General features: G+C 47.3%; 1 protein-coding gene across 1 annotated transcript; it reads left to right on the forward strand.

Annotated features, from left to right (window-relative positions):
• Positions 1-1,148: 1,148 nt before the first annotated feature.
• On the forward strand, positions 1,149-16,652 carry LOC144933688 (thioredoxin-related transmembrane protein 1-like). Its single transcript, XM_078858760.1, has 8 exons — positions 1,149-1,450; positions 4,645-4,760; positions 6,900-6,945; positions 9,762-9,890; positions 10,228-10,273; positions 11,003-11,104; positions 12,015-12,081; positions 13,407-16,652. Exons 1-8 carry the CDS (start codon positions 1,287-1,289, stop codon positions 13,658-13,660), a joined length of 924 nt encoding a protein of 307 aa, XP_078714886.1. The 5' UTR covers positions 1,149-1,286; the 3' UTR covers positions 13,661-16,652.
• The last annotated feature ends 1,741 nt before the right edge of the window (positions 16,653-18,393 follow it).

Consider the following 18,393-nt stretch of genomic DNA (forward strand, 5'->3'; position numbering starts at 1 on the left):
GGGGGGTGTCTTGGGGGGGGGGGCGTCTTGGGGGGGGGGGGCGTCTTGGGGGGGGCGCCTTGGGGGGGGGGCGCCTTGGGGGGGGGGCGCTCTGATGCTGGGGGCCCCCCTGCCCCCCCCGGCCCCACCGGGAGCGTGGTGGTGGCCTCGGGGTGGATGCAGAAAGCTGTTTGCGTTATGGAGCCCCCCAGGTGCATAATGAAGCGATGTCTCCCACTCGTATCCACTCGTACCCCTCTCGCCTCCCCGTGCCGTGTCGAGGCACTTTGCCCGCAAAGGTCGCCGACCGCGCGGTGTCTGTTGAAGGCCGCCGCCGCGTGACGATTGTGAGCGTTGTGAGCGTTGGGTTCCGATGAGGCCTCCCGCACCACGGCAGTGCAGCTTCCACGGCTCGCAGAGGAGATCGCGGGGTTATTTAGGGGGTTATTTAGGGGATTATTTAGGGGGTTATTTGGGGGATTATTTTGGGAGGTATTTAGGGGGTTATTTAGGGGATTATTTTGGGGTTATTTGGGGGATTACTTTGGGGATTATTTAGGGGATTATTTGGGGGATTATTTTGGGGGTTATTTAGGGGATTATTTAGGGGATTATTTTGGGGGTTATTTAGGGGATTATTTTGGGGTTATTTAGGGGATTATTTTGGGGTTATTTAGGGGAGTATTTTGGGGTTATTTTGGGGGTTATTTTGGGGATTATTTAGGGGATTCTTTTGGGGATTCTTTTGGGGTTATTTAGGGATTTATTTGGGGGTTATTTAGGGGATTATTTTGGGGTTATTTAGGGGATTATTTTTGGGGTTATTTAGGGGATTCTTTTGGGGTTATTTAGGGGGTTATTTATGGGATTATTTTGGGGATTATTTGGGATTATTTAGGGCATTATTTTGGGGTTATTTTGGGGGTTATTTTGGGGATTATTTAGGGGATTCTTTTGGGGTTATTTTGGGGGTTATTTGGGGGGTTATTTAGGGGATTATTTAGGGGATTATTTTGGGGTTATTTTGGGGGTTAGTTGGGGGATTATTTAGTGGTTATTTGGGGGGTTATTTGGGGGATTATTTAGGGGATTATTTAGGGGGTTATTTGGGGGATTATTTAGGGGATTATTTATGGGGGCGGTGTCGGTGAAGTTCGGGGCGGGGTCGGGCGGCGCTGCGGGGCGCGGCCTCTCGGCGCGGGCGGCGTCAGCGGCGTCACCGTCGGCGGCTTCGCGTCCATCGCCGCCCCGAGTCCGCCGAGAGGTGACAGCGCGAGACGCGCTCCAGACGTTGACGACGCCTCAAGATGTTGACGCTCAAGATGTTCGCCGTCTTCTCGACCCTGTTGTTGTTGCTGCTGCTGCCGCTGCTCGGCCACGCGGCGGTGGAGGAGGAGAAGGAGGAGGAGGAGACGGCGCTGAGTCGAGACAGCTGGCGGGACGTGCTGCAGGGCGAGTGGATGCTCGAGTTGTGAGTCCACGTGGAGCGATCGCCGCTTGTCGCGGGGCGGGGTCCGTGCCCCGTCCTCGCGGGGACACCCGCACATGGCGCGCTGTGTGCTGGAGGACGCTGGACCCTCATGCCTGCTGCTCACATCGCCACACGTGTCGGCCATACACTCACCACGCGTGAAGCCAGCGGGTGCCGTGGGCAGAACCACGACCCACCCACACCCCCAGCGTCGATGTTTACACAACATGCACATTTAAGTCTGAGTCGACCTAGGGGAGACTGCGGATACGCAATGCGCTGTAGTGGTGCACTGACCATGCGGCACTCTATAACTTGTAGACGTGTTAATCTATATAACTTGTAGACGTGTCACTATATATCTTGTAGATGTGTCATTATATATATCTTGTAGATGTGTCATTATATATGTCTTGTAGATGTGTTCTCTACCCTGTGCACCAGTACATATCGCTGCATTGTAATCCGTGTCTGTGCCTCGTGGCACGCAGAGTAGTAAGAATGTAAGATGTAATAGAGTAGTAAGATGTAAGAATGTTCACGGCATCGCACACTGCACAAGGCGAACGCCTTGCTGGAGTATGTACAGTATGTGCTCCTGTATGTTGGCCTTCTTTCGCACCGTACGTAGCTAACCGCGCTCACTGGAGGTGTCACAGGGTCCACGTGCACTGCGCTGGGTGCGAGTTTAACACGTTCGCTGCGAATCGTCACCAGCTGCAATCGATCCACTGCTGGATGACTTCACCCCCAGCTCTCGTCATAGACGATGTCAGCAAGACGTGCAACAAGACGATGTTGTTCGTGTACCGGCTGACATACGATGCAACAAACGTCTCGGCTCTTGATCTGTTTCATCATTGATCGTTGCTCAGTTCCGATTATACCGAACAATCGATCTCCCTGCGACTGCTGACTGGCAAAGCGACTGACGCTGGCCCCGCGAGTTCTTCTCGCTCGGTCAAACGAAACGGAGATTTCGAGAGTGCTGTTTGTTGCTCGCCGCTTTACAAACACACGGTGTGTACTGTACACACTGTGTACTGTACACACTGTGTACTGTACACACTGTGTACTGTACACTGTGTACACACTGTACTGTACACTCGACTCGTCTCGATATTTGTTTTTAAGCGCCACTGCCGCCTCTGGGTACAGTGCGAAAATTGGCGCCAACGGCCGCGTACACAGTGTACTGTGTGTACTGTGTGTACTGTGTGCACAGTGTGTACTGTGTGCATTGCACAGTGTGTACTGCACAGTGTGCACTGCACAGTGTGTACTGCACAGTGTGCACTGTGTGTGCTGTACAGTGTGTACTTATGTGTGTACTGCACAGTGCGTGCAGTGTGTACTGTGTGTACTACACAGTGCGTACAGTGTGTACTGTGTGTACTGCAGTGCGTACAGTGTGTACCGTGTGTACTGCACAGTGCGTACTGTGTGTACTGCACAGTGCGTACAGTGTGTTCGGTGTGTACTGCACAGTGTGCACTGTGTGTGCTGTACAGTGTGTACTTATGTGTGTACTGCACAGTGCGTGCAGTGTGTACGGCACAGTGTGTACTGTGTGTACTGCACAGTGCGTACAGTGTGTTCGGTGTGTACTGCACAGTGCGTACGGTGTGTACTGCAAAGTGCGTACTGTGCGTACTGCACAGTGTGTACTGCACAGTGTGTACTGCACAGTGCGTACTGTGTGTACTGCACAGTGCGTACTGTGTGTACTGCACAGTGCGTACTGTGTGTACTGCACAGTGCGCACTGCCATCTGAATGCGTGCGCTGTGTATTCTGTCATCAGCAGCAGCCATCAGGCCACTGCTGGATGAGGGTTTCCCAAGCCACCGCCACCCATACACTGCCGTAAATTGCAGTGTATTCAGTCATGCAGACTTAGAGTGTGTACTGTCTAGTATACACTGTGGAGTGTGCTGCACATACAAGTGGGCACTGCAACGCTTGAAAGTGCGTGCTATGCACTTGCACATCTTGTACTGCTACATCGTTGTGCTTGCAGTGTGTACCGCACGTGTGTGCGTGCGAGTATGTGTATATATATACAGTGTGCGTGCTTGTGCTGTACACAGCACACGCAGTGTTCTGCAGGAGTGTGTTTACGTGTGCGCTCGGCTGGACAAGAAGCTGGCCGCCACCGACTGGCGAATAAGTGGCCCAGCTTCCTGGAGGGGACCAATGACGGTGGTGGTGGTGGTCCAAGTGTGAACTGAGAAGAGCCCCACGGAGTTGTTGTTGTGACCCCCCGTCGTGTTATTTGTGTTGAGTGACGCTGCGTGGATGTTGGGGGACACTGATCGCGGGCGTACTTTGGATGTTGGAACTGTCGTGTTAATGCGCATCGCACACCTACACACACGCTGTCAAATTGGCACTACAGTACTAATGTGTCAAGTGCACGTCCCTAGTGGATGGCCTTATTGACACTACTGTGATGTGTACACTCCCCGAGTGTGCACATTGTGTGTGCGCACTCCGTGGCCGTGCGTCTACGGTTCACGTGTGGCAGCATGCCTAGTGGGGTTTGTGCACGTCCCAGGGGCATGTGTCTTGCTCGTGTTGCTGATGTGGAGTGTTCACGTGTACAGCGCTGCTACTCGTAACCTGCAACCGCAGTTTATCACCGCTTTGACTCTTCCCATTCCACACGTCCTGCAACTGCCTCGCTGCATGCAGGATGGCATATTTCCTCTCATCGCTCGGCTTTATAATTCCCGTTTTTCCAACCTCCTTTAACCTGATTCGATCCGCGAAGCTTCTTCTCTCTCACCTGCTACTCCCCTTACTTGAGCTGTATGTTGGCTGCTTTTTATCATGACTTAGAGCCTCTGCTTAGTAACGGTGATCTCAGTAAAACAACTATTAATGAAAGGAAGATGAACTTGACTCGACTTTTACAATACAGTACAATTTTCGTTTTAAAGTGTATAAAGTGACTGCATCCCAAGATGCTGTATAGAAGTGGGCAACACCGGAGTTGAAAATGTAATGTTTAAAATGAAGTAGACCATGGGGAAGACTCGTGCAACGCAAGAGAAGGTTGCCAATGTATTTTTGATGACAGAAGAGAGGAGGCCATTGGCAGGCAGTGGAGATGATATTGGCCCTGTGGCTTTCCCACAATGACAAATGGCTCAACCTGTATACGCTGCCCTCCTTGACCCTGCACCTCCACAGCTACGCCCCATGGTGCCCCGCCTGCCGGCAACTGCAGTCCGAGTGGCACAAGTTTGCACAGAAGAGCAAGGAGCTGGGCATTAACACGGCCTCTGTGGACGTGACCCGCGAGCCAGGTGAGACCCCCCCCCCCCACACACTTTGTGCATCACGAGCCGTGACAAACGCCGCCGACGTTGATGTTTTTGTTGTTGGGTGTTGCGTCTCGTTTACCAGGATTGCTGCCACCGGGAGTCACCTTCCATTGTTTTAAGATGAGATGTGATGAGGAGCACTTTGAGTTGCTGAGGAATTTCATTTCAATATCAATGTCAAAATAAAAAAATTATTTATGCCTCCATTCCTGAGTCTGATGGTCGGGTTGGTGGATTACACAGTGACAAATGTCGTGATAGTCATGGTGATGTAAGTGGGACCAGTCCGTCCTGGCAGTAATGTGCTGTGGAAGAGTATTCCCTTTGTACGTGTGTGGGTCTTCTCCGATCTCTCTGTTTCCCCCCATATGTAACACAATCAAACCTCAACAACGTATTGATTTTTAATATACAAATTAGAACCCACCTGAGCTGGAGTTTGAAAGCTTATTTTAGAGAGAAACTAACATTATACTTTTTTACCATATAGTAATGTACTACAAATGTATAGAATAAAAAAAGTATGAACAATCAGCTTAAGGGAAGAGTTCTCCTTAATAATGCCACACGTAGGTGGCATGACTGTGTTACCAGTTAAGAGTCCATTGTGACCAGGAGCATCCTGAACAGGTAATATATGAAACAACATTATTATGATTTAATTTATATAACATAATTATTCAGGATATCCTCACTGAATCTCAGGCCTTGCATTTGGGATCCTAAATCATTCCACCACTCACATACGTAAGTCTCATCCTCAGGCACTTACAGATTTGGTGTCCCCAGTTATTCCCTGCTAAAACACTCTGTGCTTACTCAGATTTTATTTCAACTGGTAAGGCCCATTGAGCTAAACAGCTCTTCTAAAAGGATGACTCGGACCATGTTGCCATACCCTGCGCTGTTTGTGTGAACATTGTTGTGAGTTGTTGCGCGGAGAGCATGCAGTGCTCCCCAGGGGGAGGTGGCATGGACAGAGAAGGGGTTGTGCGTTTTCATGGAATCGACAGTTTCCTTGTTTGGGGCAGGTCCTGCCAAGTAAACCCTCCCAGTTGAGAACATTCATAATGATCATAATTGTAGTACACTCTCGTGTACATGCACGAGAATGTATTTTCATGCATATGTGCATGTTTATTTTTATGTGTGCATACTTGTGTGAATGTGTAGTGAGTTCAACTGAGTCGCAGACGTATGCTTGGAAGCAACACATTTATTTAACTCCACCACACGGGGTAACTTCCCCTTAACAGAATAACAACCTATGGTGGTGACCACCAGGCTAACTACACTAATTACAACGTAACTCGCTACTACGGACCGGGACCACAGCTCGGGTCCAGGTCCACGTGTTGGAGACTCAGTAGGACGTAGGACGTAGACGAAGGTTTTTTCAGGATGAACAACAACGCTGGCCCCTCTGGCTTAGATCATCTGCGGCGTGGCCGGCTCCGCCCTGGGCCACGACCACCTTCCAGAATCCTCGGGAAGGATCTGGATGCTAACCACGTGACCCCCCCTAGCCCCCCACTTGGGGCCCCTCTGTAGAATTAACTGGTCACGTGTCCTCTCGGGTCAACCAGAGTGCCATGGCCTTTAATAACCTCATTCCTACGGCCGGCACTCCCACACCCTGTCCTGTAGGGTTGGCACTGCACGTCAAGCGTGGTGCCATCCAGCGCTATCAATCAGCGCTCACCGGGCCCCTCTCTGGCCGCTACTACACCCACACCCTCGTGGTGTCCGCGATGTCGCTACACCGCACGCCGTGCCTCTCTAGGCCCGGCATTGCAAAGTGACATCCCGCGATGTCACTCCAAATGTATTTGTACGAGTACAATTGTTATGTTATGGAGAGCATGGTTCATGCGCCACACTACGATTCCAGTGATGCAAGTTTGACTCCTGACCACGAACAACATCAGTGGGAATTGTTAGCCAAATCTGTCTCGGGTCTCTCCTAAGTCAGCTCAGCATAAGATATTTGAGTTTGGGAGACAAACATTGTCAATTGGGTATGGTACTGGCCACACCAATCGTGAGTGGTATGGTGCACTAACAAACACATGGATGTACACACACACACGACACTGTTAACTCGCTGTTATTGTCGCACAGGTCTAAGTGGGCGGTTCTTCATCACGTCTCTGCCCACCATCTACCAGTGAGTGGAGCACACGCACACAACATAAATGTAGGTAAATAAAATTACACCTACAAGAATATAGTTTTGATATTTAGTTGGGGGTAATTTTAAGCTTAGGGGGTCAGATCTATTATTCTTTGAGGGTGAATAATATGAGTACCTCTTTGGGAGAAGTTGGTTGTGGAGGTCCAATGTCGAGACTGACCTCTGCCAAAGGAATGAGACATTTCCACTGCTAGTTTAGGGGCCCTCAATGAATTGAGCAGGGAGACTAAAGTATGCTGTGTGTGTAGAGTACATATGTTTAGCAGAATACATACAAATTGTACCAAATCATTTTGACCAAATGAGCAGAGACTGCATATGTTTAATGATAACATATGGAAAGGCTCTTGCCTATATCATCATAGAATCCAGGAGAATGTATATAATTGGCAACACATGCTGATGAGGCTCAGAGAAGTCAAAACCAGTCCAGGATTTGACTGCTCAAACGTATGCTGCATTGATTCTGAGGGCCTCCTGGTTAATTATTATTGCTATTTTAGTTTACCCGGGAAAGCCTCAGTCAGTATAAAGATTTTTTTTTAGGAAGGTCTTGCCAAGTTTTCACGGTAATTCCAATTGCGTAGTTTTGCAGGTAATTTTTCTGAAGTTTTATGTTTGGCCAATACCAGTTACGTTGTATGTTGTTTTAGCTATGGGAGAACCTGGAGGAAACCCATGCAGAACAGGAGGAGAACGTACAAACTCTGAGTTGGGAATTGAACCCAGGCCCTTCTTGCTGCGAGGCATGTGTGTTACCACTGCGCCGCCACCCTGTCGCCCCTGATGGAGTTGGGATATTATTTTTCAGCTATTCAAGGGATGCCTTCTCCATAGTTTTTTAAATATATATCTGTTCAAATGGCCTGACATTCATAAGCAGAAGGTAAATAGGTGCTGACTACAGTGGGGTGGTGGATAGGGGAGTTGGGCTGGTGGTCAGGGCCATGTGAGAGCTCATGGGGAGCCTGGGGGGAGGAGGACCACGTGTTGGAGAGTCTTTAGGTTGCACGCCACAGGCAGCCAAAGTGCCTTCTGCTTCCTCACTGATAAGAAGCAGGCTTTATCCAGCCACGTCACCAACGTTACATGCAATTAGATATGCGAGCGTTTATGTCTGGATGCCCCTCTGCGCAATATATTGCACCCTCTGATTAGGTGCACTGTTCACGATTGCTAGGCTTTAATAAAACAGTGAGCATACATTTTGCAACAAACTTATGCACTTACGCGGATTTCTGTTTGAATCTGCGTGGACTGGACTTGCTAAATCTCAAGACGGATTTATATTGGCCACTAAGCAATGGATAGATAGTTGCTAATCAGGATGAACTACTCCTGAAGCCACTCAGATTCACACGAGGTTGCAGTGTATTTTATCCCCAGGGCAGGGTGATGCCAAATTAAGTGACAAATCAACCTTAACATAATCATTTATTTTGTAATCATTGGTGACTAGGATGACACCATCAGTTCGCTATACTTGAAAACCCGATTTAATAATGGGGTGAGTGAAACCTGGATTCAAGCCTAACATCTCAGACGTGCCTTCTCAGAAGTGACAGCTCAGTGGTCAGACATGGCATGGGAATATAGCTATGTTGACACACAGTGGCAAAACATGCCAAATGGTGTGTGTGGTTGTACACGCTGTGTATGCCATGCACACACCATGCACTTCACTACACACACCATGTACCATGTACGCACAACAAGCCATGTACACCGTGCACATTGTGCACAATATATGCCACATTTCATACAATGTACACCACACACCCAATATACGTACCGTGTACCATGTGCATAGCACACACACACCATGTATATATGGCAGCAGATTATAGGCGTTGGTAATCCACGATATAAACTTCAAGGCATTAAGCCGTCACCCCTAAAAATCTATATTATTGAGCACGTGACCAGAAGGCTATCACTAGTTGTATTTACTTGTAAAATGTATTTGAAAGCAATCGTATAAGTAAATAATGTGATAAATAAGGGAATCAATGGATCTCTGCTGTTGAGGTTGCGTAGGAGACGTGTATCGTGATGGTCCGATAATTCTATTGAGCAAGTGGTGAAAGGATATTGATAAGTTAACGGTTTCCCCTAATCGTGTCACGCATAGCATAGTCTCCTTGTATTTGGCGGGAGATTTGGTGAGATGATTATGCTCACGGTGCAGTGGATTGTAGCATGCCACAGTTTGTGCTGCTGGTTAAGAGACAATACTCTAATGTTCTATGGATTAAAATAAGAAATAACTAATTAAAATGTGTTGCGATAAATGTGCAGTAACTTTTGCGGAGTGGTCCAAATCAGTTCTGAAAACAAATGATAGCTAAGTATGCAAAGGTCTGGCCACACCACGGTCTTGTGTGCAATGCTAATCCTAAGTGGTGCTCACCTATACCACGTGCCCCAACAGTCTAGGATGTCAGACAGGGAATTATTGTGTACGCACAAGTTGAGTGTCTAAAACACAGCAAGTTGACAGAGTGGGGACTGCAGATGATGCATATTTCAGTCACCTTGGTTTTTCAGCCCATAACACTTGCATCAGTCACATTACCTGCCAGAGAGGATTTGCAATTCCAAAAGCCTGCAAAAGGATCATAGTGGTGTCATCACCACTTAGTGCGAATTCTGCCCTGTTGAATGTGTATATGTGGGGCTCTGTACGTGTCTGTGTTTGTAATTGCTGTGTATGCGTTTGTAATAATGAATGTCTGTGTCTGCCCATCGATGTGTGTGTGTGTGTTAAACGTGTGGACCTGCCACATCAGTGTGCGCGATGGAGAGTTCCGTCAGTTCTCAGGTCCAAGGAAAGCGGCGGACTTAAGCCGCTTCGTGTCGGCGCGCCAGTGGGAGCAGGTGACTCCTGTGTCGGCGTGGAAAGCGCCTCCGTCCATTCTGTACGTGGCCTCACTCAGCAGTTGGCTCACTCGGTCTCTCACTTGCTTAATCACTCGCTCGCTCACTCACTCACTCGGGTATTCTCACTGACTCGGTTTGTTCAGTAATTCACTTGCTCATTTACTCACACAGTCAGGCACTCACCTATTTGTAGGGAGACACGTGGACTTTATAACATAAAATTAAGTTGAACATCAAGTGACCTCTCAAAATAATTAATAATAACTGTTTATTGATTACATACAATTCGTCAACGATATGAATTTAAAACGATTTATTCGGCACTAATCGATTGGCTGTATCGTAACCAGCAAGTGCCGCCCGGTTCTCCTTTAGGATGACAGGGATGTCCTGGCTCTTCCAGCTCTCCATGTGGATTCGGGTGAGGCTTCTTGTCCCTCTCATTCCTGTGTCTGCCTTCTGTCTATATATATGGGCTTGTGTCTACTTAAGTGTCCTTTTGCCTTTATATAATAACGTATTTCTGGTGTAGTCGTTCTTTCTCTCTGTTAAACTGTCTCGTTTTTATTTATTCCCTCTGCCTCCCTTTGACACTGTCTCATGTACTCTCGTCCTTTGTTGCCCTGTCTCTGGCAGCCTTGTCTCTGTGTGTGTCTCGTGCAGCCTTGTCTTGGTTTTATGATTTAATTCAAATGAATATACTCTTAATGATCTGAAGAGTGAGTTGTTATAGATTGAGTTAATATTTATGTCTCATTCTTTTCTGTGCTGTAAGTAAAATAGGTGATCTTTTTGAATCCTTATTCAATGTGTAATTTATTGGGGTGTGAAAATCTGTGGCTGCATGTAATGGTACATGGAGTTTGCATGTTCTGTACCACAATGCAATTAAATCCTGCTACATTCCTAGCCCCACGCACACAAACCAGTGGCAATAAGTATCTTAGAGGAGTATGTGCCTGCCTAGTTTGACTCGGCATAAATTGAGTGCTTGGTGTGGAGTGGGGGACAAAGGTGACCAAGGGATGTACACGGTGCTGACCCACGATGGCAGCCATAGTAGATGCTTGCTAAGAATATTTGGCCTGGCAGTCCAGACAAAAAGTCGGCGCATTCTATCTTTGCGTGTGTATGTGTGTGTGTGGTCCAGCAAATGCACGGCTGGCTGACGGAGACGCTGGGCCTCCCCACGTGGGGCTCCTATGTGGTGTTTGGTCTGGCAACGCTGCTGCTGGGCCTGTGCCTCGGTCTGGTGAGGGATACACGCTGGCGCCACGTGTATGGCACAGCCGGAACGCACCACATCCTCTCCCTTGCCATACACAACTCACCTGTTTAATGCACACCTCACACAAACCACATCCCTCACATTCTCCGTACCACACCTGTGTACTCCACAGCCCACAGATTGAGTTTGAGGTTATTTGATTTGATACCATACTCGTGTAGTATTGCCTGCATGTACTGGGCAGCTCGTTCGAGTCTGATGCACCTCACACCCCATTCACCGCACTTGTGGCACATGAAGTGAGTTTACATGTCAAAATTAATGCGCACGTGTTGTAGTGTCTTCATTGATACGTGTGCACATCAGTGAGTAGAGTAGGTCTGAAATTGGTGCTTCCCATGTAGTGCTATAGTGCTGCAGGCTGGGAGTAACAGTGTAGGGATTGATCTGTGGAGGGTGGCATATAAATATGACCGATGGTAGCATCCGTGAGGAGTAGTGGTGCAGAGGTTCACGCTCCACTATGACTTGGATTCCATCTTCTACCATGAGAATAACATACGTAACAATTAGTGTCTGAATTTGTGGCGTCAACTTGGTCAGCTCAGCCTTAATTAACAGCCTAGGGTGGTGTGTACACATGAGCAATAGGGTGTCGATGATGGTGGCTAGACATGGTGCCTGCCAAACCACTGCTTTGTGTATCGTGCTGACCCTAATCGCTACTTGCTAACAGCACTGGTCTGTAAGCTAAACAAGTAATCTTCAATTTATCTTGGTCTCTTTTGCGACATTCCATAACCCTTCCCAACTCCACGTGACCTCAAAGCGCCCCTCGCCTGGAAAAAGATCCGTAGCAACGTCACTACCGCCGAGTTGCAGATGGCGGCTGTTCTCATCGTGTATGTGCGTCTGTGCACGTGCTTGGCTGCAGGTGTTCATCCTTCTCGTTGACCTCCTATTCCAGCCGAAACGGAAACATCTGGTGCCCTCCGAGAAAGGTAATCAGTGGGAAGCTGAAAATGGCTGGACATCGGTAGGAAGGTGCAATGTTACAGATCTCAGCATTCATTTTGATTCTAAGATTCAGTAGAGTAAGCCAGCTGAGAGAGCATAGCTTCAGTGAGCCTGCCAGTGGGTCAAATTTAGCATCGTAGCAAGTTTTTTTTTTGTGCAACCGTCACAAGGAATTGTGAGAGTACGCCATCTGGCGTGAAGTGAATGTTGAGGGGCTGTGGTGTCGCTCAAAAGAGAAGGGCACTCGTTGGAGAGCCTCCTCGCGCCGTCTGGGGCGTGGGCGTGTTTTGGCCGTGCTGGTCTGTGCGGGTTGGTGATGGCGAGGAGTGTAGATGTTGGTGGACCGTTGAAGGTACAGTACAACAATACATGTCACTGCGCTCTGCTGCTCACCACGTAGCCCCACAGCAGCCTGTTGTGCATGGTGACTGTCCATCCAGGTGCTATCCAGGCTCTACCGGCTTGGCTTCTGAGATCTGATGCATACCTAGCGATTTGGTCATAGTCTTATTAACTACAAGAAAGTATTCAATAACAATTGTATTGTTAAATGTATACATATGCATTACATATGCTCCACAATGCATGTAACACCTAACACAACGTTAGTGTAGTTGTATTGATATAATTCGTTGAGGGTTGCGTATCTTGAACACAAGGGAGTTGTATATCTCGGTTTCACCCCATCATCAGAATCGCCAAGTCGACAAGGACCCAGCATCCAATTGGATGTCGGTGGCAATGTCGGCCACGTCGAGGTCCCTGCCAGGGTGTTGGTGAACCCACTGGGCCAGCCGGTAGGGCGACCCCACGAATGGGATAGACAGAACGCACCTGGCCTGGAAAAAAAACACTCAATAAAGAAGTAACCCCGATGAAAAAGTCCGAAGTGGTTGGGCACCTGTTTCATGGTTCTGATTGACCGGCATAACCGGTTCTAAGTTGGGGAAACAAGAGGCTGAGGCTAATGGAAAGCTTCTCTGGGATTTCTCAATTAGGAAAAGGTGCATCCAACCTGGTTCTGGGCTAAATAATGATGACAATCCGCTATGTAATTAATGAAAGAGAGCGTGCGTTACCCCAGGGTGTGGCTGGGGCTGTAGATTATAGTGTCGTCTTTACTGGCCAGCTGCGTCGAGTGAGATTTATCTGGGGGGGGGGGGGGTGTCGCGGCTTGTGAAAGGTGCTCCTCCACTAGGCTGGCTGTGCTGACTGTACTTGTTCACAAACACTTCAGCACAAGGCCTTTTTTGTGTCCTTTGAGGTTTTGTGGCAAACTGCAGTTTTACTTTTGTGTGTTTTTTTCTAGAAGAGAATGCTTTTGAAGGCCAAGCAGAAGATGAGGTCGAAAGAGTTGAACTCGGCGGACAGGGAGATGAAATCGTTGATAACGGCGATAGTCAGGCCTCGGACACGGAGGATGGGAACATTGGCGTCCAGGACGGGGACCCTGCCAGCTCAGAGGAAGAAGTTGGCGAGTTGGATGATGGCGCCGGGGATGCTGGGGCCACGCTGCGCATGCGACGGCCACAGCCCGGGGCCCAGGGGCTGGAGGAGCCTTAAAGAACGGGGCTTGGGGAGGCGTTTCGAGTGGCATTGTATCCATCTGCTTGGCTTGTGTGAGTGGTGTGCTGGATCACACCCTTTCATCGCGCCTATTAGACCCCAGCTCAACACCCCCAGCCCTCTATCCCCTGCATTTACATCGCCGGCGTACTATAGGAATGTGGTAATGCGCCTAGGTGGGCAAGGGCTTAGATACACTTTAAATTGTTGGTGCAATCAATGGGGGGTCCATTCGGATTTTGTCGGATTTGACTGAACCGATCGTAAACTTATTGAGGTGAAATACTACAGAATGTATCGTGCTGCAATTCACAGCCACTATAAATCCTACTGACTCACACTGCTACATCAGTGTAGATTACCATAAGTGTAGATTCTATAGATTTACACCACAATAGATCCTATAAATTCATGTAACTATAGATATCATTTGGTTATGTTGCTGTAGATTGTGTATTTTCACATAGTGAAATAATCTCACGACAAAATTATTATGAATTATACGATACGTAGAATCACGCAATCGCACACTCTTAGACACCAGTGTATATCCACACGCACACATTTCTTTGGTGCAAACACACCAAGCCTTAGAGCATTGGAAGGGTCGTGATACAGAAGTGTCAAAAGTGGCTTCCTTTGATAGCATTGCTCCCCATTGATTGCTGTGCACGGTGTATCTAGGCCTTAAGGCTCACGTGTAATGTGAACAACCTGGATAGTCAGTCCAATGTCGATTGATTACAGTTGCATTTTGATTAAGTAAATAGCCCAATATTGCTCAACATATATTACCTTTTAGATTGTGCCACGGATAAGTTCCGCACTTGTCAATGGCGAGTCAGAAGATTGCTTGTTTGTGCACGTGCATGTGATGCATAAGTGCAATGGGAATTTTACATCATATCGGAATTACGCATTTAACATTGTGAATCCAATTTCAGTCATACCGGAAATGTATTTGTTTCACAACTGTGTAATAGGAATGTATTTAAACTTTTATTTAAGATATGCAACGATACCCCGTTTTGAACAGTGTCAATGGTGCCAGTACTGCACATGAGGAAGTGGTGTGACCGTCACTATGTGCTGATGTTCACCACACTCATCAGATACACAAAGGACTATTAAGGGGAGGCCCAAGAACGATTTACATGCCATGTGCTGCTGATATGCAGTGATGCTGGGAGTTGAGGGGTGGCACAGCGGTAACACTTGTGCCTCCCCCTGCTCTGCATGGGTTTCCTCCTTTTTTCTCCCATAGCTGAAATAAGCCCATACAGTTTACCTAGTATTGGCCACACATTCCAGTGCATACAAATTACCTTCAAGTTACTTAATTGGGATTTGACATAGCAAATTGCCCTCTTCTACAAAACCATGCTAAAATATAGTCTGGACACTGACGCATGTCTCTACGGAAGACTTTCACCGCCTGAATGGATCCTTAGGAACTACTGTTGCACCAAAGTGTGGCTGTGGTGGTGCCTAAAGTCACTGGTGTCCTGCATTTATACACTTGGCCGTTACACCGCTGTCATCACGTTTTGTGTTACTGGGTTGCATGTGACAGTTGGAGTTGGATTTATGTTACATTGACGAAGGCGTTAAGTATTTTCCAGAACCCGATCAGTGATTGCTAAAGTTTGGGAGAAAACTGGCAGATCTGTCTGTTTTTCTATCACACAGCACTGGCTCTTGATGTCATCGGTTACTGCTTGCATGGCATCAATTGTTTCGCTCGTGTTCATAGAGACACGGTCGGTGTGTTTTGGTAAGCCTTGCACATTGCGCTTGTTTTTAGACATTGACAGCTTCCTGTTGTCTTGGGAAGTTACAGATATGATTATCATGGAACCAACACCATCATTATAATGCCATTTGTTTGGTAAACTGCAGGTAGAAAACATAGATTGTTTTGAATGATATGAATTTTAACGTAAGTGCTAATGGAGTGAGTTTCTTTGTAGTTGACGTGGCTTGCTAAGTGTGTGTGGCAGTTTAACTTCTTATTTTCAGTATTTTTTGTATTAATATATTTTACCTGGATAATCTCTTGAGATAAACATCTTGTTAACAATAACATCAATTGACACATAGCAAACACGCAGTGACACTTATACACACATTTGCGTGTTTCTATGATGGAAAACCACTATTACGCCTTTCCGCTTGCTTTGCATGTACCTGGGTGATGCTCGCTGTGTAACATGCATGTAAGCACATTCCTCGTTAATCTGTGATATGTGAATTGTTGCACGCGAAGGTTAAAGGTGTTTACGGCAGCACAGCGTCTTGGGAAATGCACATGGGTACCTCGCTCGCTTCATCAGAGCGAATATGCAGCGCGTGCACAGCGGCCCCATGAAGCACGCAAGTTTGAGGGGCTCATGACGCAAACACATTCATATTTTTGATGAGTACATGGGTCGTCAGGGCAGGTCATCTGGCCGAGTGGCGCTGCTGTAATCGGAGTGCTTAACTCGCGTTTGCGAGGTTGTTGGTGAGCACCACAGTTGTGAACATAGCCGTGTTCAGTTTAATGTCCACGGGGCCTTTGCTGTCACATGGAGCATGTTTACCAACCGTCGTGACCCACTGTACGTCGCTTGTGTTGTTTTTATCAATGCGCTTTGCTGAATGTGAGTGCGGGAGTTCCAAGGTAAAATGAAATGGGCAATATCCAATACAGTATGGGATTGATCGTAGACAGTGCGTGCCACGTGGCAGGATGAGCACCATGACTGCTTGTATAGTTGATGTCCTCGTTGGTTTGTTACAGTGGCTTGTCTCTCGGAGCTCTGGAGGGCATCTTCTCTTGCATAGATTTATATAACGCCTTAATCCAAGGCGCTTTACAGCAATTATAATATTGTACCTAAGATAGTGGTTAAGATAAACACTGGGGTTATTAAAAGTGGTGTAGTTGTAGTGACAGGAGGACAGGTGGGAGTGGTTAAGGAGGGGCTGAGGAAGGCCTGGTCGTACCTGGGGGTGGGGGCAGGCAGTAGGGGTAGTGAGTGATGGGGGTTGGGGAAGGCCTGGTCGTACCTGGGGGGTGGGGGCAGGGAGTAGCGCTAGGATATGCAAGGGAAAGGAGGTGGATTTTAAGGGTTGAACGGAAGAAGGTCGGTGAAGTTGATTGTTTTATGTGCATTGGGAGTTCGTTCCAGTGAAGGGGAGCAAGAAGGGAAAATGAACGAAAGCGTGGACTGGGCGCAGGGCGAGGGAGGCACAGAGAGGGCCAGCAGAGATTGGGAGCGGGGAGATGGGGATGGGACAGAGTAGTAAGATATGAGAGAAGCAAGATGAGATGGAGCAAGGCGACAGAAGGATTTATAGACTCGAGTGTTTTAGGCTGTGCTTTGTTTACATGGATCGTTAGTATCTTGTTTTGGTTTATAGTCTTGGTGTCGTTTGTTTTCTTTTTCCCGTAAAAATATATCTTTGAGCTAAGAGCATTGTTGCGAGTTGTATTATTTCTGAAATTGTTCATGTGTTTATAATCGTGATAATATTGTCTGTTATTTATCCAGGAAATCCTCACAGATTTTCAAGACCCTTTTTCAGAATGATCCTGCTTTGGGATGTATGACCAATTATTGTTTTCGAGTTTTTTTATGAGGGAAGAAACTGGCATGGCTCGAGGAAACCAGCACATAAAATAGAACAGTTTTAAGTTGCTCAACCATCACAGCTGCTCCAAGCAGTGCTGTATAATTTTGTTCACAGCTTGCTAGGAGCCCTGCCTATGATGAGCCCTCCATTTGAACTGTCTGTGGTATCGTCAAACTACGCGATTACTGATCACCGCGTGATCCTGGAATACAGCACTGGAGGGTTCACATCTTGACCTTGATTCCACCTTCAGGTTTAATAGTCTCGTGGTTTGAATCGCCTGGCTGCTGAGAAGGATTCTAGGAGTTTCTAAACCTCAAACTGAAATACCATGAAATAAGGAAATCTCTGGCAGTGAAAACAAACTTGTGGAGATGAGGTAAAGCCTGCAGTGATACAGACAAGTTACAACGAGTGCTTAGCGATGCTGCACACAAGTAGAAGGAAACGGGAGCCAGAGAGACGCAGAGGGGATATTAATTGGGCCCAATTGTCCCAGGGGACATATGATGATGGTTCCAAAGGCCTGATGGTTGCAGTGGCTCAGTGTGTTGGCAACCTTCCAGGAGTAAATCATTGCGTTTATACCTAGACAAGGTTTACTAGAGCATCGTCATCGTATAGCATTGGAAAAGCAACTGAAAGAACATTATAGCTGAGTGGCAATCACTTTGGCTGCTTGGTGTTTCGCGTTTCTACCTCCTGTGTGACCATGCAATGGGCAGTGGTCAAGTTAACATCACTTGACGAGGTTGATGGGAAGTATTAAATTTAAGCCAAGCTTTACGAATGTGGCATTACTCCCGAGTAACTCAAAACCAATAACCATTGACCTTTTTCGTTTGAATGTCCGTGTATTTGGAGTCAATTTTCTTCTGTGCTCTGACATGTTACAATACTTTTTTTAAGCAAATGATCAATTCAGTGATGAGTTCAGACAACTGCCTAGCATGCTTTGTGGTCTACAGTGGAATGTTCACTATGCCACACGACAGGTAATAGCCACTGGGGAAGTGCTTTTCAGTTACGGGAAGGTATGGCAGTTACATGAAGGTGTATATGAATTCTTCTGAAGTTCTCACATTACTAAAATTAAGAATAACATAGTTTTG

The sequence above is a fragment of the Lampetra fluviatilis genome, chromosome 7 (assembly GCF_964198595.1).
Source record: "Lampetra fluviatilis chromosome 7, kcLamFluv1.1, whole genome shotgun sequence".
Lineage (NCBI taxonomy): Eukaryota > Metazoa > Chordata > Hyperoartia > Petromyzontiformes > Petromyzontidae > Lampetra > Lampetra fluviatilis.

What these genes read in the sequence shown, in the direction of transcription:
- LOC144933688 (XM_078858760.1), top strand. Translation starts at nt 1,287, where the DNA reads ATGTTGACGCTCAAGATGTTCGCCGTCTTCTCGACCCTGTTGTTGTTG. An exon ending in AGCTCTCCATGTGGATTCGG is followed by an intron (nt 10,274 to 11,002) that starts GTGAGGCTTCTT and finishes TGTGTGGTCCAG; the next exon opens with CAAATGCACGGCTGGCTGAC. An exon ending in TGGGCCTGTGCCTCGGTCTG is followed by an intron (nt 11,105 to 12,014) that starts GTGAGGGATACA and finishes GCTTGGCTGCAG; the next exon opens with GTGTTCATCCTTCTCGTTGA.